This window comes from Emiliania huxleyi (assembly GCF_000372725.1).
Source record: "Emiliania huxleyi CCMP1516 chromosome Unknown EMIHUscaffold_148, whole genome shotgun sequence".
NCBI lineage: Eukaryota > Haptophyta > Isochrysidales > Noelaerhabdaceae > Emiliania > Emiliania huxleyi.
The window spans coordinates 204,309-225,418 of NW_005201113.1; the positions used below are offsets into that span (position 1 = coordinate 204,309).

At 64.7% G+C, this 21,110-nt stretch overlaps 3 protein-coding genes across 3 annotated transcripts; 2 read left to right on the forward strand and 1 right to left on the reverse strand.

Moving 5' to 3' along the window:
- Positions 1 to 8,524: 8,524 nt before the first annotated feature.
- EMIHUDRAFT_467595 (hypothetical protein) lies at positions 8,525 to 13,337 on the forward strand (the record flags this gene model as incomplete). The annotated part of the gene is made up of 3 exons (XM_005786933.1): positions 8,525 to 9,130; positions 9,204 to 12,866; positions 12,942 to 13,337. 3 exons carry the CDS (start codon positions 8,525 to 8,527, stop codon positions 13,194 to 13,196), a joined length of 4,524 nt encoding a protein of 1,507 aa, XP_005786990.1. The 3' UTR covers positions 13,197 to 13,337.
- A 1,695-nt stretch (positions 13,338 to 15,032) lies between these two features.
- On the forward strand, positions 15,033 to 15,303 carry EMIHUDRAFT_228545 (hypothetical protein; the record flags this gene model as incomplete). Its single annotated transcript, XM_005786934.1, has 2 exons — positions 15,033 to 15,265; positions 15,294 to 15,303. The coding sequence occupies 2 exons, from the start codon at positions 15,033 to 15,035 to the stop codon at positions 15,301 to 15,303; spliced, it is 243 nt and encodes an 80-aa protein (XP_005786991.1).
- A 2,275-nt stretch (positions 15,304 to 17,578) lies between these two features.
- Positions 17,579 to 20,300, reverse strand: EMIHUDRAFT_111249 (hypothetical protein; the record flags this gene model as incomplete). Its single annotated transcript, XM_005786935.1, has 3 exons — positions 17,579 to 18,826; positions 19,342 to 19,519; positions 19,972 to 20,300. The coding sequence occupies 3 exons, from the start codon at positions 20,298 to 20,300 to the stop codon at positions 17,579 to 17,581; spliced, it is 1,755 nt and encodes a 584-aa protein (XP_005786992.1).
- Positions 20,301 to 21,110: the final 810 nt, after the last annotated feature.

The window sequence follows — 21,110 nt, forward strand, 5'->3', positions numbered from 1 at the left end:
GGACTCGTACGGAAAAGTCCGCCGACTAAATGATTTTCCACGACCGCACGGAAACGCAGGGCCCCCCCCCCCCCCCCCCGACCGAGCTGCGAAACAGCGGCGTCCACACCGGCCGCCGCTCGAGAACCAAAACTTTCTTCGGCGCTGCGCGCCGCGTTCAACCCGATGACCAGTCCGGCTCTACAGCACGTGTGTAGCCGAGAGCAGTTGTGAAAGTGTGCGGTGTGTGTGTGCGCGACTGTGAGGGACGTGCAAACGTTGCATTTACGTAGACGGCGGGTACGGATTCATTTTGATATCGTAGAGCCGAACTCCGCGGGGGCGAGGGTGGAAGCGCACACTGAACACACTCTCGAGAGAGCGGAGTGGTGTGGCAGCCTCGCTATAGCGGGGGCGTTGCAGGGAGCCAGCGTTGAGCGTCCTTCTTTTGCTTGCTGAAGCGTCGTACGCGAGTGAGTTCGCCGCGCCGTATCTGCCTCTCTGGCACTGGGCCATGAATCACTCACTCCCGCGACCACACCTCGATCTTCTTGGGCAGCAGCTGGTTCGACAGGTCCTCTCCGTGGCCTAGGCAGCGGTGGCCGCCCTGGCCCCAGGCAAAGACAGCGCCGTTGGCAGTGATGGCGAGGCCGTGGCTGCGTCCAGCCGACACAACGACGACTTGATGGCCAGCAAAGGCTTCGATCTTCCTGGGCAGCAGCTGCCACAGCTGGTCGCCGTGGCCCAGCTTGCCAAAGGCTCCACCGCCCCAGCTCCAAGCGGCGCCATCGGCGGTAAGGGCGAGGCTGTGGCGGGCTCCTGCCGACACAGCGACGACGCGCCGCCCAGCAAAGGCCTCGATCTTCTTCGGCAGCAGCTGCGTCTCCTCGTCGCCGTGGCCCAACCGGCCAGAGTATCCCCAGCCCCAGCTCCAGACGGCGCCGTCGGCGGTGATGGCGAAGCTGTGGTCGCGTCCAGCCGAGACAGCGACGACGCGCTGACTCGCCAAGGCCTCAACCTTCTTTGTCAGCAGCTGGTCCTGCGTGTCGCCGTGGCCCAGCCGGCCGTAGTCTCCCCAGCCCCAGCTCCAGACGGCACCGTCGGCGGTGACGGCGAGGCTGTGGTATGCTCCAGCCGACACGGCGACGACGCGCCGCCCAGCGAAGGCCTCGACCTTCTTGGGCAGCAGCTGGTTCTGCTCGTCGCCGTGGCCCAGCTTGCCCCAGTCTCCATCGCCCCAGCTCCAGACGGCACCGTCGGCGGTGATTGCGAGGCTGTGGCCATCTCCAGCCGACACAGCAACGACGCGCCGCCCAGCGAAGGCCTCGACCTTCTTGGGCAGCAGCTGGTCCTGCGCGTCGCCGTGGCCCAGCTGGCCCCAATTTCCAGCACCCCAGCTCCAGACAGCGCCGTCGGCGGCGAGGGCGAGGCTGTGGCCATCTCCGGCCGACACGCTCACGGCGCGCTCGTCACCCAGCGTTGACGGGAGGCGGGTCGGCGTGTTGAGCTGCGTCCTTCCCTCGCCGTGGCCGAGAAGGCCTGGAAACTCCTCGTCCTCCTCCTCCTCCTCCCCCTCCGTTGCCACTGACCCGCACGACGAGAGCCGCCCCTTGCCGTCGATGAACACGCTGTGCCATTCGCCTGCTGCCGCCCTCGCCGGTGGGTTGGACTCGTGCAGCAACGCCGAATAGCACAGCCAGCGCACGGCGCAGGTCTCGTCCTCGGGCTGCGCCGGCAGCTCGAAGCCGCGCTCTTGCGCCCACAAGCGGATGCCCTGCTCCGCGAGCGAGGCGTGAAAGAGCAGGGAGACGGCCGCGACGCGAGCGATGTCGGCGGGGCTGTCGCAGCGAGAGAGGGCGCGCTCGACGAGCTCCCTGGGGAGATCGAGCAAGCGGACGGGCGGCGGCGCGACTGGCGAGGGCGCGGCGGTGGCGGCGGAGGCGAGGCGGCGCGAGCTGCGGCGCGGCGGGGTGGACATCGCGAAGAAAAGAATTCACTCGCCGCAATAAACACACTTGGTTTTTCTGAGGGGCCAGGATATGCAGCAAGGAGGGCGGAGCTGCGCCGAAAGGCGAAAGAAGCCGAGAGAACAAGGGAACGGCAGGCGGCGGCGGCGCAGGACGAGGCGGAAGAGAATGACGCGACGGAGGAAGTGACAAGGGAGAGAACGACGAGAATGGGACGGCCGCGAGGTGGCATGAAGGTTGCAGCGAGAATCGGCGAGAGACTGCGAAAAGAGATAGGAAGAGGCAGACTCCCTAGGGTGGGCGACGGCTAGCGCATCACACTCCTCTCCTTAAAATCCCTGTGTGGTGGCGGCGTGCCGTCCTCCCATCCCTCCCTTGGGTTGTCTGTTTTCTTTCTTTCTTTCTTTGGTTTTTCTGTTTTCTTTCTTTCTTTCTTTCGTAACACACACACTCATCAGTAACCAGCCTCCGGCGGGGCCCCCTCTCCGAGAGCGCAGCGCAGACAGACTGACTACTATGTCTAGACAGAGGCTCAAGATGACTCAAGCGCCAGCTGCTGCCGAAGAAGGTCAAGGCCTTGGCTGGGCAGAAAGCCGTCGCTGTGTGGGCGGGATCATGGCACAGCATTGCCCTCACCGCCGACGGCGCCGTTTTCACGTGGGGCAAGGGCGAAGACGCCTGCCTAGGCCACGGAGAGGACCTGTCGAACCAGCTGCTGCCCAAGAAGATCGAGGCGTGGGCGCCGGGGCAGTGATGAGAAGTGCGAAAGGGTGCAAGGCTCTCTGTTGCCGCGTCGCCCACGTGCCTATTCGCCACCTGCGAACGTAATAGATGATCGTAACACGTGTATTCCAAAAAAGGGTTCGTACGCGCTTCTTATTATTCTAATCGTGCGTGCGCGCAGGGCTCGTCTTTGCTTTCTTCTACGAAAGCGCTGGGGGCGTCACTGTGAAGGCTGCTGCCAGGACGGCTTCGATCCAATAATCAGACACGTCTGCAGTCGGTGCTCCTGCACAGAGTGCATTGGGGCGCACAGGCTGCGGTACAAAAACGGTGGCAGCGAGAAGGTGGACACCGGCTTTGTGACGTTTATGCGGCGGAGCTGCAGGAGAGAGAGAAGATAACCCACGCAAGAAGGGCCGGACGAGCCGGGCACTGCTCACAGCACGCGTCTGCTCTCAGGCGCACGAGCACATGTTCGACAGAGAGAGTGGGGGCGAGCATCCAGCCATGGGCGTGACGGAGGCGCTCGAGAAGGTCGCTGGCTTCAAACCCGCCTATCCGACCTTCGACGCCGCAAGCGATGTCATGAATATCACGATCACAGGGCACAGTCTTGGGGGGTCGCAGGTGCAGATGCTGTGCCTACGAGTGTTGCATCCAGGCACGCCCCACGATCGCGGCGATCTTACCTCGAGACGAGTGTGAAAACGCCCTGCGCCAAAACGCAGCGCGGGAAGCTGCTCAGCACATGCCTACGAGTGAGGCCCACTGGATCGCCCTCCTCGACGGCGTCTTCGGCGACGACGACATTCTCAACATCATATTCAGCACCCTCAAACCGCTGAGCGACAAGCCTCGTGCCAGTCAAACCTGTAAACGGTTCTGTGCGCAGTTGAGCGAGCCGCAGTACAACACAAGGCGGAACTGGCTTATCAGCCGTACCTGCTATACGCAAAGCTTCAACGCAAGTCTGCTGCGTGCTCCATGCTGGTGTGCGTGTGGCTGCCTTCGCGTTGCGTCCGCAGACGGCAGCAGCAAAATCTGGCTGCAGGGAAGGTGCGCGCATTTTCAGCGCCTGCTGTCTCTTGTCAAGCAGACTCCAGGCCGCTCGTACGACAGGGAAACCCACGCATGGTCAGTGGCGACGGAACACCTTCGCTCGCTCCTCGATCGAGTGTACCGCAGCGAGCCCGACGCACTGTTGCCCGGAGTTCGCGAGGCGCTCGCGAGGCTGCAGGCGCCTGGTCCGCCTGTGCCGACCGGCGCGGCTGCGAGCGGCAACGACCCTGTTCGCGACTACTCGCGTTTCGGCGGCCCTTCGACGGTGCCCACGCGTCGTGCCGCGCTGATGCTGAGGGAGGTGGCCATGCGGGGCGAGGAGCAGCGACTCCGCGGGCTGTCGCCGGCTTATTTTGCGCGCCAGCAGCAGCTGCAGCAGCTGCGAGAGGCAGTGCGTGTCGGATCTGACATTCTGACGCGCAAGAGCGCTTCTCCAGACGAGTCAAGCAGGCTGACTGAAACAGCACAGGCCGTCCACGATCTTCACGAGGCGATTGAGGCGGTGCGTCCGCCACTTTCCGGCGCGATGAAGCCAGACGACGAGAAGAAGATGTCCAAGGCTCGCGCGCTCGAAGAGGAGCTGAAAGCCGAGCGTCTGCGCGCGGCCGATGCTGTGGCTGAGCGGCGGCGCGTCGAAGCCGTCGATCGCCTTCGAGCCGCAATGTGTCCTCGACTGGACGACGAGCCTCTCGCCGAGAGGATGCATCTGCTCGAGGTGGCAATCAGCGAGGCCGAGGAAGAGGACGCTGCCGCGCAGGATGCTGCGCTGCTCGTCGAGGCAGCAGCGCGGCTCGATGCGCTACGTGAGGCGCGGGCGGAGGAGCTGCGAAAGGAGGCCGAGGCAAACGCGGCGGCAAGAGCGGCGGCCAGAAAGGCGGCGGCCATCGCCCAGCTTCGAGCCGTGCTCGCGGAGAGTGTCGACGGGCCTGTCGATCGCCGGCTGCGTCGGCTGGAGGCGGCGCTGTGCGAGGTGAAGGCGTCCGGCGTGATCGAGCTGTGGACTCCATCCGGCGTGATCGTGCACGTGGACGGCGAGCCCCAAGTCGAGCACGAGTTGCTCGAGGAGGCAGCTCGCCTCGAAACAGCGCTTGCGCACGAGCGACAGGAGGAGCAGGCTCGCGCGGCAGCGGCGGCGGAGGCGGCCAGACAGGCGGCGGCGGAGGCGCGTGCAGCGTCCAGAAAGAAGGCCGCCATCGAGCGGTTGAGCGAGGCGGTCGACAGAGCAGACGAGGCGGTCGACAGCGCGGACGAGAACGAGCACGAGGGAGATCTTGAGGACGTGCTCACGCTCAAGGACGTGCTGGAGGAGCTGCAGACGGCGCTGTGCGAGGCGAAAAACGCCGGCGTGACGCCTGATGTGCCGGTGCACAACAGCACGGGAGGGGACGGACTGCTTGCCGCGGCGCGTGAGCTGTTGGTCGCAGTGAAGGCGGCGCACTGGGCGCGGGCCATGCGGCTGCCACGGGACGAGTGCGCGGTGGCACTTTGCGAATGCAACCGACCGCACGAGATGGGAGAGCTCGGGTACCACGTGTGCCGCTTTTACGGCTTCTTCTCATGTCGAAGCTGCGGCAACGACTGGGAGAGCGGGCGCACACACGTCGATCTCGGCCGCAAGGTGCCGCTAGACTGCCGCCGCTGCCGTCGCGCGACCGAGCCGTTCAAGATGCAGCTGCTTCAGGATGCTGGCGGACACGGGGAGAGGGGCCGACATCCAGCGCATTTGTGCCACATGTGCAGGCGGCTCCAGCGCGAGCGCGGAGATCCGGATGCACGCTGTGACGGGAGGCGGCTCGACGGTCTGTACAATGATTGATTCTCATCATCCTGGAAGCAATTACAGCTGTTTGAGCTGTATCCAGTAACAAGCGGTACTACTGTGTATAGAAGCAAATACCTTTCCAGGCTCCCGCCACAAAGCACCTCGCAAAATTCTGTCATCAAAGCTGCTGGGTTGTCGTAGAAAAAGACGGCGCCGAAACTGGTGGCCATGGCAAGCACAAGCACAAAGATCCGGACGCACACCGATCCTGGCATTTGAGACGCGCGGGCTCACTCGTGACGAACTTGGGCGATGAGGTCGGCATATGTCCACAGTGGACGCGCGTCTCGGGAGCATATGGATATGCGGCAGGCAAGGACGCGGGACGTGAGTAAGTCGGCGTCTACCCGCGGTTACAGTTGTATTACATCAGCAAATTTTGCGCATTGCGGTCCCACGCGGGAGGTACGATCTCGTGTTGGAGATATCTGTTCAGAATTTCACAACAAAAACCACCTTCAAGCCACACGATTCCCCGGCTAGTCATGCGGAGCGTCATGACTCATGTGCTGTCACACACCGGTGATCGGGTGCGTTTGGTTGTCTGTCTTCTTTCTTCTTTCTTCCCCCAGCTGCACGAGCAGGATCTCCGTGTTCTCCGCCCATCGGAGCTGGCCGACGACCCCGAGATACAACGTATCCATCCCGAGGTGCTGCAGCATCGCGCTATCTCGGTCGATCTCGGGCCCCGCGCTGCGCGATCTCGGGAACGGGATCTTGCACGTATCTTGCGCTATCTCGGAGCCCCGAGTGCGGCTTTAAAATCCCTGTGTAGTAGCGGTGTGCCGTCGTCCCAGGACCCTTGTTTTCTTTCTGGGCCAGTGCTCAGTGCGAGGATTTTTTAGAGTGTCCGTTTTATTTTGCTCGTTTGGCGCGTGCTTCACCTAGGCAAACCCAACCCAGTCCCTTGGTAACTCTCAGAGAGACGAACCTCAACCGCTGTTCAGCAAAGCTTAGTGCTGCTCCAGCTGCCCCGCGCAGCCTCCGCCTCCGCCACCGCCCGCTCCGCCGCCCTCTTCGCCGCCTCCTGCGCCGCCTCCTTCGCCGCCTTCTCTGCCGCCCTCTCGGCCGCCGCATGCTCCTCGAGGGCGCGCACGCAATCGATGTGGCCCTGCTCCTTGGCAATCTGCAGCGCTGTGTGTCCACTCGCCGCGCGCAGTTCCGTGTCGGCGCCCGCCCGCAGCAGGCAGCGGAGAGCGGCGGGGTGGTTCTGGTAGGCGGCGATCATCAGCACGGTGTTGCCGTCACTGTCCTGAAGGTTGATCTCCGCGCCGCGCTGCAGCAGCAGCTCGACCACCCGCTCGTGGCCGCAGAGGGCGGCGAACAGCAGCGCGGTGCCGCCGGCATTGTCCTGCCAGTCGATCTCCGCGCCGTGCTGCAGCAGCGCGTCGACCACCCGCGCGTGGCCTTGTCGGGCGGCGTACAGCAGCGCGGTGCGGCCTTTACTGTTCTGAAGGTCGATCGAAGCGCCACGCTGCAGCGACGCCACGGCCAGTCGCTCGTTGCCGCAGGAGGCGGCGGCCATCAGCAGCGTAATGCCGCTCTCATCCTCACGGGTGAAAGTCGCGTCCACCCGCCCGCCGCCGTCGAGCCACGCCAGCACCGCCTCGCCGCCTCGCCAAGCCGCCTCCACGATCTCCTTGGGGACGGCGTCCTCGCCCGTTCCACTCTCCACGCCGCCAGAAAAGGACGCGGCAGTTGGTGCCGCCGCTGCCCCCTTGCTCGAGGCGGCATCGCCGTCCGCCCCTGCGCCGCCCGCCGCGCCGATGTCCTCGGGAACAGGCCCGCTGCTGCCGCCCGAAGCGCTGCCTGCCCCCGCGCCGCCCGCCTCGACCGCCGCCGCGTCGCGCCTCTCCGCCGCCACCTCGCCGAGAAATGTCTTGACGGCGGCGACGCACTCGGTGTGGCCCTTCTCCTTGGCGATCTGCAGCGCCGTCTTGCCGTCCGCAGTGCGCAGCGCCATGTCTGCGCCCGCCCGCAGCAACTGGAGCACGACGACAGAATGGCCATTGAAGGCGGCGTTCGCGACCGCAGTGTAGCCGTCGCTGTTCTGCAAGTCGACCTCTGCCCCGTGCCGTAGAAGCAAGTCGACCAGGCGCTCGAGGCCTCGGTTGGCGGCCAACGTTAGCGCAGTGCAACCGTGGCTGCTCTGTAGGTTGATCTCCGCGCCGTGCTGCAGCAGCGTCTCAGCCACCTGCACCTGGCCCGTAGCGGCGGCCGCAATCAGCGCGGTGCTGCCGACGCTGTTATGCGCGTCCGGCTTCGCGCCCCGCTTCAGCAGAACCTCGACCAGCTGCTTGTGGCCGTTGGTGGCGGCGATCGCCAGGAGCGTCCAGCCACTCACACCGCCACGCTCGCACGTCGCATCAACCCGCCCGTCCCCGGCGAGCCACGTCTGCACCACGCCCACGAGCGCGAGCGGCGCAGCAGCCGCCGTTGAAGCGTGTCCGCGCCGGGAGGCGGCTGAGCCAGCTTTTGGTCGGCCGGGCATGAGGGCGCGTGTGGGCGGGAGGAGGGAAGAGAGCGCGCTCCGAGCACAGGGTGTTTCTTTCTTTCCGCGCCAGTCCGCGCCCTTGTCGTGCCAGTGTGCTGTGAGAGAGGCTTGTATCTTAAGAATTCTTTCTTTCGCGAAAGAGAACCAGAACGGCGTTGGTCGGCAAGCTAGTGTCTCTCCTGCCGCTGAGGCTGAGGCCGCGGCGCGCGGGAGAGACCCCTCCCTCAGGACTACTTTCTCTCCTTACATCCGGCGAAAGAAAACCAAACACCCTGAGCGGACGGAGCGAGCGGGACAGATTCGGGAAAAGAACAAAAGCTGCGAAAATAAACGTCCCCACCTTTGCAGGAAGGATTTTGCAAAAGCGAGGGGGAGGGGGCGCATAGCGGCGCTGCTGGGGATCTTCTGGCGCAGCGGGTTCTAAAAAGAAAAACGCCCCCCGCCTGTGGCCTTGAATGGACGTGCCCCGGCGCCTGTAACATGTTCGCCGTTCTTGCCCTCGTGCCGGCGGCACCGGCGGTGACCGAACCGTGCGCCTGTGCATTGAATTGGACGTATCCAGAGGGTGGCCAGGCTTGCAGCGAGACGCAGTTCGGTTGCCCGCCGGTCGCGTGCGACGGACCGTACCCACCGTGGTGCGTCGTCGAGTCGCTGCCGTGCACCGACACTGACCCTGATTCAGGTATCAACACTGGCGGAGATTGGATTCATTGCGAGCCGGAGTATTCGCCACCGCCGCCGCCGCCGCCCTTTTCTTTTCTTCGCATCGGCGCCCTCTTGCCGCGGCAGCTGCCAAGCGGCGAGTTGATGCACCTTGGCCGGGCAGAGGAGCTGACGTCCGTGCTCATGGCAATCGAGGAAATCAACAACAAAACAGACGGCGTGGCGGACGATCTGCTTCCAAACACGCAGCTTTTGCTCGCACACCGCGACTCGCGCTGCGACCCGGCATTCGGCAGCGACGCGGCCTACCAGCTACTGCACCACGCGTTCGACGGCGCCGGCTGCGACGCGCTGGTTGGTGCATACTGCTCAAGCGCGTCCATCCCCGCTGCGAGGCTGGCGGAGCTGACGGCCACCCCGCAGGTACTCACTCTAAGAGGACCGTGTGAGTGTTGCTTATGCAGTCTATAACGGTTGCTGACTCAACTGCTATTAGGTCTCTCACTCCTCTCAGAGCCCGGAATTGAGCGGCGACGACTTTCCCTTCTTTGCGCGGGTTGTCACCTCTGACTCCCTCATGGCTGTGGCTTTGGCTGAGGCCACTCGAAATCTCCTCGGCGTCAAGCGCGTGGCCACCATTGCGTGCACGGACGCATACTGCACCGCCGGCGTGGCGGCCTTTGAGGCGGCTGCGTCTGCTCAAGGAATCACTGTCCTTGAGTCCGTCCGCTTCGAAAACGGTCAGAGCAACCTCGGCGAGCCCCTCGCTGCTTTGCGCGCCTCGTGTGCGACCGTCTTTGTCACCATTGCTCAAGCAGAGGATGCAGATCGCCTTTTGGAGCAAGCCCTCGGTGCACGGCTCGTCGGCCCTGAATTCACCTGGGTTGGCGACATCGGTCTGTTCGGAGGGCTGGGCTCGCTGGCCGGCCGTGGCCTCCCCGTGGACGATTTCCGCGGAATACTCGCGATCACAAACTCAATTGCGCCAAGCGTGGCGTACGACGGCTACGCCTCTCGCAAGCGCGCGCGGCCATCCACGCTCGGCGACGGGACAAATTGCGACCCGGCAGACGACGACGAGGGGCACAAACTCTGGTCAGTTGATACGGATGAGGATAGAGCGCCACGCTGCTTCGGTGCCAACAATCAGTTTCCCGAGAGCGTCTATGCCCCGAGAGCTTACGACGCTGTGTACGCTGTGGCGCACGCAGTCCAAGCGCTGGTGGACGACCCGTTGGTTCAGCGTATCGACGGCGACGCTTTGATGGCGGCCCTTCTCGCCGTCCGGTTCGAGGGCGTGACGGGCAAAATCTCCTTCTCATCCGAGCCGGCCACCCTCGGCGATCGCGCGGATGGCGTCCTTTACGACGTGATGAACGTGAACGCGTCAGGCGCGTGGGTCAAGCTGGGCACCTGGCAGCCGGCCGACAACTGGGAGCAGAGCTTTGCCGGCAACGGTCAGGCGCTGACGAGGCCAACGCCCGACAACAGCAAGCCGCCAGAACTCGTGGGCGATACGCTGCGCGTCGGAGTCTTTTGTGATCATTCGCCTTTGTCCTTCGTATACGAGCAATGCCAGCACATGATGCACATCATTGACCGGATCAATGACAAGAAGGACGGCTTCCTCGATGACTTACTTCCGGATCACAGGCTCTTTTACTCTATGGTTCAGGCAGGGGTCGGTTGTGAAGAGACTGAGGAATCCATGCGAAGCAAGTTCGATCAGCTGTATTCCGACTTGAATGGAGTCGTCGCCACCATCGGCCCGTTCTGCTCGGATGACGTGGCTGCTGTGACAGCCGCCGAGTGGCGCGCTGGAGCCGACATCTCCACCGTCGTGCTCTCGCCGTCGTCGACGGCTCCGATCTTGGCGAACGTAGGCGCATACCCGAACCTGTTGCGCCTCTCGAGCAACGACAAGCACATCGCGTCTGCCCTTGCAGCACTCGCAGAGCGGCTGAGATGGCAAGCCATTTGCGTGCTCCATGACGACAGTCTATGGGGACGTGGGGCCATGCAGTCTTTCACCTCAGCCTTTGAGAGCTCAGGTGGGAAAGTCGTGAACAATGGTACGGCGGAATTTTCCAAGGCAGCTTTTGACGGCGGCAACTTGACAGGGAGCAACCTGCTCGACCAGCTCGAAGACTGCCCTTCGCAAATCATCCTCCTTGTTGCCTACCCGGCTGCGCAGCGGGCGGTGTTTGCTGCCGCCTATGACGAAGACCGGCTTTGGGGGCCGGGCTACGCTTGGCTCAACGCGTATCCGGCTGAGTCGGCCTTCTACAATGCAGATGGCTCGGTGAACACGTCCGCTGTGCTTGGCTCGGAAGGGTTGCTCGGAGTCATCGAGTCATCCGGCGTGAGCAGCGCGTCCGACCTCAGCCTCAAGTATCGGGCGCTGTGGGATGAGGTGTCGAGCAGTCAAGGCTGCACCAACATGAGCCCGCAGTCCCGACCCTTCTGCGACCACGACGACGACGCCTCGACCCTTCCCGATTACACGGCAATGCACGTGGATGCAGTGATCAAGCTTGCAGTCTCTGCCGATGCTACGATCCGCAACGGCTCACGGCCAGAAGACGCAGATGCGCTGTTTGCGACGATGCTGGCAGCTGACACCGTTACGGGGCTGAGTGGGCCTAATGTTTTCGACGCCAGCGGAGATCGACTCGGCACCTTAAACGTGCTCAACTACCGGCTGCTCACCGAAGCTTCTCAGTCAGGGCGCCGCCTTGGCGTATTTCTACCGCGTTCGTTGCTTGAGTTCTCAATCGTGGGCAGCTACTCTACCGCAACCTCGACGCTGCAGCTACCAGACGTTGGCGCTCTCGTCTTTTCGGGAGGGTCGACGGAGGTGCCACAGCACTCCTCCCCTCCTCCGCCGCCTCCGCCGCCATCACCTCCTCCTGAGCCGCCGTTGAGCACTGGAGTACTCGTCGTGATCGTCTTGCTTTCGATCCTGACCCCCGTCGTCGTGATTTGGGTCGCCGTTCGAGAGTGGCGCCGTCGGCGGGAGCGCGAGCACGAACGGACAAGACGGCAGTGGCTGAGATATCTCTCAACGGGACAGCCCGTGCAGCTGGAGCCGCTCACAGACGGCAACAAGTACCATCTCTTTCTGTCCCATTCGTGGCTTTCCGGACAGGATGCTGTCCGAGTGATGAAGGAACGGCTGCTCGATCTGTTGCCAGACACGAAGATCTTTCTCGACGTGGACGACTTGGCGTCCGGGCGAGGCGCAGCCGAGGTTGCTGTGTCCAAGATCCTCATCGTCTTTATGTCGGATGGCTACCTCACGCGCCCCAACACCGTGCGCGAACTGCTTCGGGCGATGACCCTTGAAAAGAGCATCATCACCGTCTTCGATGAGCGCAGCGTCTACATGGACAAAGATGTGCTCAGAGCAGCGATCGACGCAGCTTGCCTGAACCTTTCGAGGTGGGCTCTCGACGGCGCCTTGGCGAGCTGGGGCACAGAGGTCCCAACTGCGGCCGACATCTTTGCTGCGCTGACAGCCCGGCCTCTGCTGTGGACTCGTGTTCCAGCTTTCATGAACGTCACTTTGCACGCGTGCGTGACACCGCTGGTTCAGCCCAAGGCGCCCATGATGCAATCTGTCCCGTCTTGGGCGCCCATGTTGCGACCAAGCGCAGACGGGAAAGCGGTTCTCTCCCCGGAGGCGCTCGAGCGCGCAATCGAGATGACGCAGACTGCTGCTGAGCCTGGCGCGGCGGCTTCGATGAGGCTGTACACGCGAGCCGGCATCAGCTTCACCTGGCAGAGGCTCCGCGTTGGAGAGAGCTTTCGAATCTACGCCAGCCCACACAACCCCGGCGCGCTCGAGCTCACCCAGGAGCTGTCTTGCCTGCTGCAGCAACTCGACATAGAGCTCGAAGTGACGACCTCCGTCGCCGACCTCACGGCCTGCAGCCACATGCTGCTGTACCTCGACAAGCGCACCTGGACGGACGATGACCAGCGGATAGCCGCGCTCTCGAGCGACGTGAAGGCCGCCCTGGCCAGGCGCGTCCACCTGCTTCTGGTTCACGAGAGCGAGCCGTTTGAGTACATGGAGGGCAGCCACGCCGGCGTCAAGTTCGACGACCTCCTTGACTGCGTGGATGGCGGCACCCCCATAGAGCTGCTTCAGCGACAGGTGAGTCCCCGCGCTCGCTGCATCAGCACGCGTAGCACAGTGCCGTCGACTCACCTCCACCTCTGTCTCGCTCAGGTCTACTCGGAGGTTGCGGTGCCGCTCAAAGAAGGCATCTATCGGCCCGCAAGCCTGCTGCTGCTCGCACGCGCTGTCAGCGACCAGACGCGGGCTTCGGCGCTGCGACAGCTCACTTCTTCATCCAAAGAGCTGCGCCTGCCCTCTACGACTTTGGCGGAGGGCAGTGCAAGTCTGATGAGCCGGACGAAACATGACCGCTCGAGCCGGCAGAGCACCACACTACATGGACGGAGGGCGCTCCCTCCTCTCTGAGGGTTACCTGCCCGGCATTTGGGCACCACTTCTCTTTGCTCACTCTACAGTCGTTGCCAAGGTAAGCTAGCATCTTTGGTACGGCTGTGAGCGCAGCCGCCTCGTCCTCTGTCGTCCTAGATAATGTACAATTGCACTTGTAGTACTGCTCGCAAAACTGCCTAGACGTTGGCTGAGTGGTTCTGTGTGTCGCTCCTCTGTGCGCCCGGTTCCCCCGCACCCGCACAATCTCGCGTCCTCAATCACTCTGCTGCCGACGCGGAGACGCCTCCGCGCAAGGTTCAACGCATGGCGCACGAGCTCTCGTGACCTTTCCACCGCTTTTGCACGCGCAGAAGCGCCTCCTGCTGCAGAAATCTCTGCTCCAGTGTCAGCAGCGGCGGCACCATTGAGTCCGTCGCAAGGCAAGGCACTCGCGCAGGTTGCAAAGCGCGTCGGCCGCTGCCAAGGCGGCTCGCGGCTCTCTGACAAGACAGCACAGTTTCCGCGTGGCGTGACTCCGAGCGAAGCGCCGCTCGTGGAGACCTACACAAGCACCTGCGCAAGCACGCACTTCGGACTGTCGATCCGGAGGTCCTCGGCCTCCACAACCTTGAGCCGACGGACGAGGCGCTGACGCAGGCGCAAGCGGATCAGATTCTCAAAGAAGTGGTCGCCGTCCTCGACGACACTGCTTCGGCAGCGTGCACCTCAATCCTGCACCGAGAGAGAGAGAGAGAGAGAGATGGTCTTCACGCCGGTGGGAGGCACCGAGGCGTCTAGGGCGCTCAGCTCTACCTTAAGCTCCTGAGGGGCGCGTGGTTTTAACCACGTAGTAGGACTACAACCCACCACAGACACCCTCCCCACTCCTCACGTGTACACACTCCCTCACCCTCTCCTCTCTCCTGTCTCTCTCTCTCCTCTCTCTCTCTCCTCTCCTTGTCTGTGCTGTCTGCCTGACTCAGGCACTAACTCTGCCGATGCGTGATTGTGTGTGGGCTGCTCCGAGGGGGCCCTCTGTGCGATCCGACGGGTAGGGGGGCTGTGCCCGGGCGGTGTCCGGTGTGGAGTCCCCTTCTGATCCCGCCTGGGATGTTGGGTGTGAGGTTGTGGCGGCTTCGATCCCAAGGGGGGGAGCTGATCCCACTCAATAACCAACTCTCAGGGGCAGTAGGTGGGCGAGCTTCAGGCACGCTCATCTCGATCGTCAAGACGTTGCTACGCGCGGTCTTCCGCGGGGGGAGCTGCGTCGACGGGTGCGGGACCGCGGCGCAGCCAGTGCCGCGGCGAGGCCTCCGGCTGTTTGCGGCGGGCGGCTTGCTGCTCGCTGCGATGGCGAAAAACTCGTCTCGCCACACGCCAAGGGCTTATGCTCTGGCGAGACGTGAGGCGCATGCGCCCAGGAGGGGAGGGGGCATGTGTAACGACACTGCTAGAGATGCCTTTCGGGGCCCAGAGATAAAACTTCTGTGATGCCATGCGTGACCTAGTAGTGTCCCCAGCTATGGGCGTGTCCACGTTGGAGCCAGGTGTGGTGTGGGCGCGAGAATAGCTCCGCCGTTCATGGAGGCAACCGATGCGAGTCGACTGGTGTGTGTCGTCGTGGTTTCGTATCAAGAATTCTCTCTCTCAATCCTGCACCGTGTTTGTTATGACCCCCCCCAATGAGCACACCAGCGAGGGAGGGCGAGACGATCGAGGGGTCCCGTACCATGCGGAATCGACCCTATCCAGTGCTCAAGTGCTCATCGTAGAAAGAAAGAAAGAAAGAAAGAAAACACACAACCCAAGGGAGGGACTCATCGTAGAGTCCGAGCACAAGCGAATCAACACTTGATTTTTCTCCCAGCTCCGATGGCCTCCCACCGCATCGGCGCCCGCGTCGCGGGCCTCTCGCCAGCGCAGCTGTGCGCCATCATCGAGGCGCAGGCGGGCGCGAGCGACGCCGCGCTGCGCGTGGCGGAGGAGCACGCCGCACGGCTCGTGGAGCAGCCCGAGTGGGTGCTCTCCGAGGTCCTCCTCTCGCCGGACCTCGCCCCGCACATCCTCGCCCATCTGCCGACCAAGGAGCACGCCGCCAAGGGGACGTGCCGCGCGTGGCGCCGCGGCTGGAAGGAGACGCTGAAGAAGCGCAAGAGGCCGCGCCTGCTCGTGATCGGCGGTGAAGGCAGCAACGACGAGTTCGTCTACTCGGTGGAGCGGTACGACCCGTCAACGAATGCGCGGGAGGAGAAGGCGATGGCGCCGATGCCGTCGACACGAAGCTATGTCGGCACGGCGGTCCTCGATGGCAAGCTCTACGCGGCGGGCGGCCATGATGAGGCTGACGAAGCAACTTCCAACCTTTTGGAGCGGTACGATTTTGAAACGAACGCGTGGGAGGCGGTGGCGTCGATGGGGACGGCGCGGCAGGAACACGCCGTGGCGGTGCTCGACGACAAGCTGTACGCTGTGGGAGGCTTCAACTACGACGACGGCTACCTCAGCTCGGTCGAGCGGTACGACCCGGCGACGAACGCGTGGGAGGCGGTAGCGCCGATGACGACGGCGCGGCATGAACACGCCATGGCGGTGCTCGACGACAAGCTGTACGCTGTCGGAGGCTATAACGACGACGACCACTACCTCAGCTCAGTCGAGCGGTACGACCCCGCCACGAACGCGTGGGAAGCGGTGGCGCCGATGGCGGAGGCGCGGCAGTCTGGCGTGGCGGTGCTCGACGGCAAGCTGTACGCTGTGGGCGGGTACGGTGGTGGCCACCTCAGCTCGGTGGAGCGGTACGACCCGGGGACGGGTGCGTGGGAGACGGTGGCGCCGCTGACGATGGCTCGCTTCGGGGCCGGGGTGGCGGCGCTGGAAGGCAAGCTTTACGCTGTGGGCGGCAGAATTCTCGATCCTGACAGGCCGGTTCACTCGGTGGAGCGGTTCGACCCGGCCTCGAACGCCTGGGAGGAGGTGGCGCCGATGGCAACGGCGCGGGCCTTTCCTTTCGCGCTCCTGTAGGCAGGGGCATAGGTGAGCTGTGAGCTGCGAGAGAGAGCGGCATGGACCCGGACGGGACGGACGAGGGCGAGACGAGACGAGACGAGACGAGGCGGACGACCTCGAAACAGCGTTGGGCATGCTACGACCTACAGCACGCCGTCGTTGCCCGGCGCGGCCGAGCGCATCTCGGTCACATTTCGCCAGGTGTGGTGCCAAGCCAGAGGGCCAAGTTCGAGAAGATGATCATTTTACGCCGTGGACGCATGGCGCTGTCGTTCCGTAGCCACGTCGTGCGGCAGTGGGTTTACGATACGTGTCGTTCGTATACAGGGTCCGTTCAGAGGGTACTGATCAGCGTTCTCTATTTCCTCGATCAAAGAATCCGCGCGCTGCCGCACCACGCGATCGTCGCTGCTCGCTCGCCGCTCTCCTCAATTCTCAATAGACCTTGAGGAGCTGGTCTCCGTCTCGTATTAAAAAAAATCAATCACCTCGGAGAGAGCGGCCCTCTAGCAGCGGCGTTGTCCGTTGAGCGGACTGTCTCCTCGGACGCTCGCCCATCGAAGTGTCAGCTCTCTCTCTCACCGCGACGCAAGAATTCTTTTTTGTCGACAACGCTAGTCTCACAATGCTGACTTACCCATACTAATACGGACCCTCTACGATGCGGCTCCGCCTCTTCTCGTCTCGTTGTCGCTTGTCGCCTGTGCGGCCGCCGCCTCCTCCGAGCTGGCGTTCCGCGGCACTCCAAGGCCGATCAGCTGGTTGCCGCGGGGGCGGAGCCGTGCCGGCCGCGTGGGCGCCTCCGTCGTACGGCAGCCCTGGCTCTGCGTGGCTGGGCCATCCTCTCCAACTGGCTCTACTTTTTCTCTCCCTCGGCCTCAACGCCGACACACACCGCCGCGCGCGCACGCACGCGGCCAGTCTCCGCGCGCGCGCCGCGCAGCGGTACACCTGCTCAAAGAAAATGAAAGAATCGGAGCTCACGTCGCCACCGCCTCCGCCCCGGTCGGCACACGGCAGCACGACCCCAGCACATACAGGCTCGCAGCAGCAGGACGAGAGTGCGGTCGACGGAAAGTGCGGCCTGGGCCGCTGTGGACCTCCCGGCGCAGCTAACTACGGCTTTAGTAGCTTTGAAAGCGGTCGGGGCTCCGGCCCAAGCGCCAGCGGCCTCCCCGTGCACCCTCAGCAGAGCTGCGGCGGCGGCGGCGGCTGCTGCTTGGGTTGGCGGCGAGCAAGCGCGCGACGTCGACACGTCGTGCAACGCGTACGTGGCGACGTAGCAGAGGATGAAGGAGGAGGACGCCGAGCTCGAGCGTGTACTTGTAGAGGGCACCCCGCCGCCTTGACGCAGCGCGGCCCAGCCAACGCGGGGCGCCCTCCCACCTCCGTTCTGTCGCGGGTGCGAGCGACTACTCGTCGTCGGAGTCGTCCGAGTCGTCGTCGTCCGAGTCGTCGTCGTCCGAGCCGTCGTCCTCGGTCTCCGGCGTCGGGAGCTCGCCGCCGCCAATCACGCCGGCCGACCGCGCGTCGCTCACCGCAAACGCAGCGATGTCGAAGAGGAAGGGCTCTGCTCCGAAGTTGAAGCGGCAGCGGTCACCGTCCTCGTGCAGCGCCACCGTCGGGTAAAGTCGGGGGCAAAGTCGGGACAGGCAGCAGTTCTCAAAGGCAGTGCCCTGCAGCTTGCCATTTTTTGTGAAGAAGACGGAGCGGCGGCGTAGGTCGAGCCCGCAGCCCACCGTGTCGACCGCTGAGCCGCGGTGGCCCCCGAAGGGCTCGCCGAAGGTGACGCCGTTCATGATCGCGCCGTTCGTGCGAGGGCCCGCGACCGCGTCGTGGCGCCACTTCGCGCCGTCATCGCTGTGGTAGCCGTACGCCGTGCTCCGCCAGCCGATGTGCAGTGCACGCTGTCCATCGTACGCCGAGCCGACCGTGACGCCGACCGAAGAGGCGCTCGTGGAGACCTCAAAGTACGCGAGCTCGTCCTCGATACACTGGAGCGGGCGGCGGCCGCGCAGCACGAGACCATGGTGTCTGTACGTCAAAGTCTGTAGGCCGACGGCCGTCGAGAAGCCGTGTTCGTCGACCTGCACCTGCCCCGATCCGCCCAGCAGGTTTACAAACTCGAAGCCAGTGTGGCGGCGTCGGAAGCGAAGCCGCCACTGTCCGTGCAAATTCTGCGGCTGCACGTGGAGCGCTTCCTCGTCAAGAGTTGAGGCGGCGTAGTCTTCTGCGCTGAGGGTCTCTCCAAACAGGGGAGGGAGGGAATAAGCGCGGGTCATGACCTCGATCTGATCTCGAAGGTACCGTTCCCACGCGACGAGATTCACGGGTTTGACTCTCCACGTCCCGTCCGCCTCATTGTCCAACACCTGCGCCACCCGACCGTTCAGGTCTGGCCTCGCAGTCAGCCCGGAGAGCTCGACAAAACAGCCCACGCGGACGTCGCGCAGCGGCGGCTCCGCCGACCCCACCCGCGGACCCCAGACCTTGCGGTAGAGCGCGCGCCACACGCGGTCGTCGCGGCCCTGAACGCGCCACAGCCGTGCGACCGCTGCCGCCGCAACGAGTGCGTGCGCGTCCGGGAGCTGCGCGAGGATTGTGCAGAGCAGGTCGGGGTCCTCAAGCACAAGCGTCGAAGTCTCTGCGGCCGCGCTCTCCTTGCACCGGACAAGAGTGCGCTGGCGCGTTCTTCCCGGCTGTGAAGCCGCATTGCGAGCCGGGGACTACTCTCGCGCACGCTCTATCGTATTCGGGTAGGAGCATACGCATGAGACCTTTTAACGACTGTGGCTGGACCCAGAGGTCGCGCCTAGGCGCCTTCGTTCGAGCTCCTTCGGGTCCTCCCCCGGCTTCATCGCTAGCATCGCAATCCAGTCATTCCCGCGGATACGCTTCTCCTGCCCCTGCGGCCGTTCCAGCCGTGGTTCCACGCGTCGGCCGTCCACCCCGCTCGTGGGGGGGGGCCTAGCTCTCGTCTCCCCTCGGGAGGGGGGGGGGGCAGGGCCCGGATTCGCCGACGGCCCCGCCTCTCCCCCCCTCCGCTCCGCATCGGGCCGCAGACTGCGCAGTAGTCGCGTCGCCTCCCCCTTCGCCCGGTCCTCCTCGATTCGGTCCCTCACTGACCGGATATCAAAGGCCGAGTTGTGTTCGGATAGCGGCCCGCCGATGCCACCCGCCTCTTCACACGGCAAACGTACGCCTTCAGCGCCTGCTCCCCCGACTGTGTCGGTCCCGGTGCAATGTCGTTGACGAGGTAGTCCTCCCCCTCCCACCGGAAAACCTGTCCAAGAAGGTCCGTCGAGCCAACCAGTCGTCTCGCCAGGCTCCGCACTTCCCGCGGCTGCACCGGCCTGAGAACGCCGGTGCTGACCGCGAGCGACAGACCTATCGCCCTAAGCTCCGCCAGGACCGCCTTCTCGCCCGCCGCCGCGGCCGCCCGATCCATCTCGGCCCCTCGAATTGCCTCCTCCCGTCTTCTTGCTCTGTCTGCCGCCGGCACGAACCTCGTCGGGCTGCCTCGTGTCCTTCCTGGCAAGATCCGCGTCGGGGCCGGCCGATCCGCCTGTGCCGCCCCGGCTCGGGGTGCGGTCGCGCCCTTGTAAAATTCTCTTTCGCCAATGCGATGACGGAGCCCGCAGACGCCTTCGAGTGGGACTTTGCCGATGAGCACCTCCTCGTCCTGCTCGCCCACCTCCCGACACAGCAGCTCCTCCGCTGCGCGCGCGTCAGCCGCCAGTTCCGCGCCATCGCCGGCGAGCTGATGCGGCGCGGCCTCTCTCCCGGCAGCGCTTGCCACGCGCACTGGGCGGCGGGGACGGTCGAGTGGGCCGCGGGCGAGGCGCTGGCCGTGGCGCGCGGCGAGGTGGAAGACCTCTCCTCGGAGGGCCCGCGCCGGCGCAAGGCCGGCGCCTCTGCCGCCGCCAAGGCGAGCATCGTCGTCGCGATGCTGCGGCTGGCGACGGCGCAGGCGTTCAAGGGGCTCGCCTGTGGCGCGGTGCCCGACGTCGCGTTTGTGTTTGCCACCGACAGCCTCTGTGCGTCCAAGGCCAAGACCTGCGACCTCGCGGATAGCCTCTCGCGGCTGCTGCCTCCGTCGACGCTAGTCATCGCAACGCGCTCCACCGGCGTCATCGGGCCTGCTCCGTGCGCCGCTGAGGCCTACGACGACGGAGCCGCGGGATGGGACGCGCCCGCCGTCGAGATTGAGGACGGCCGCGCGCTGGTCGTACTGCTCGGCGCGCTGCCGGGACGGGAGGTGTCCTGGTTCGTCGGCCAGGCTTGCGGCACTTTGACACGGCACGAGGGCGCGTGGTGGCAGCAGTCGCTGGCCGCCCCGCCGCCGCCGCCGCCAGCACGCACGCACGGCGATCCAACTCCACCCGGCCAGACACTTCGCGACTTCGTCGACGGCGGCGAGCCGGGGTGCGGCTTCGCCTGCCTCTCGACGAGCTGTGAGCGTGAACAGCGCCTCTTCACGCCTCCAGTGTGAACAGGCGCGGCTTCGTCTGCCTCTCGACGCCGCGCCTCGACAAGATGGAGAGGGACCTCTTCCACCCTCAAACCGGCGCCGTCGAGCAGTCCTCGCGCGGCGACGCGGGCTTCGCTCTCGCGGGCGGCGTGGCGGAGGTGGTGGCGTTGCGCGCGCCACGCCGCAGCGCGAGCTCGCTGGGCTCCTCCTCCTCCGCCGCCGCAGCCGACGGCGCGGTGGCAGTGAGCGCCCTGCTGCTCCGATTTTCCGCCGCCGAGGGCACCGCCGAAGAGGCGCGGCCGCAGTTCACCAGCGCGACACTGCCGTCGGACTTGCTGGCATGCGCCCCTGCGCCGACTTGGGCAAGGTACGCGATGCCGAGAGACAGCCGATATTCCATACCGATATACAGCGGAGTTTACCCTCCCGCACCTTGCCTAGGTACGGCGTCAGCCCCGTCTCGGCGGCTTCGG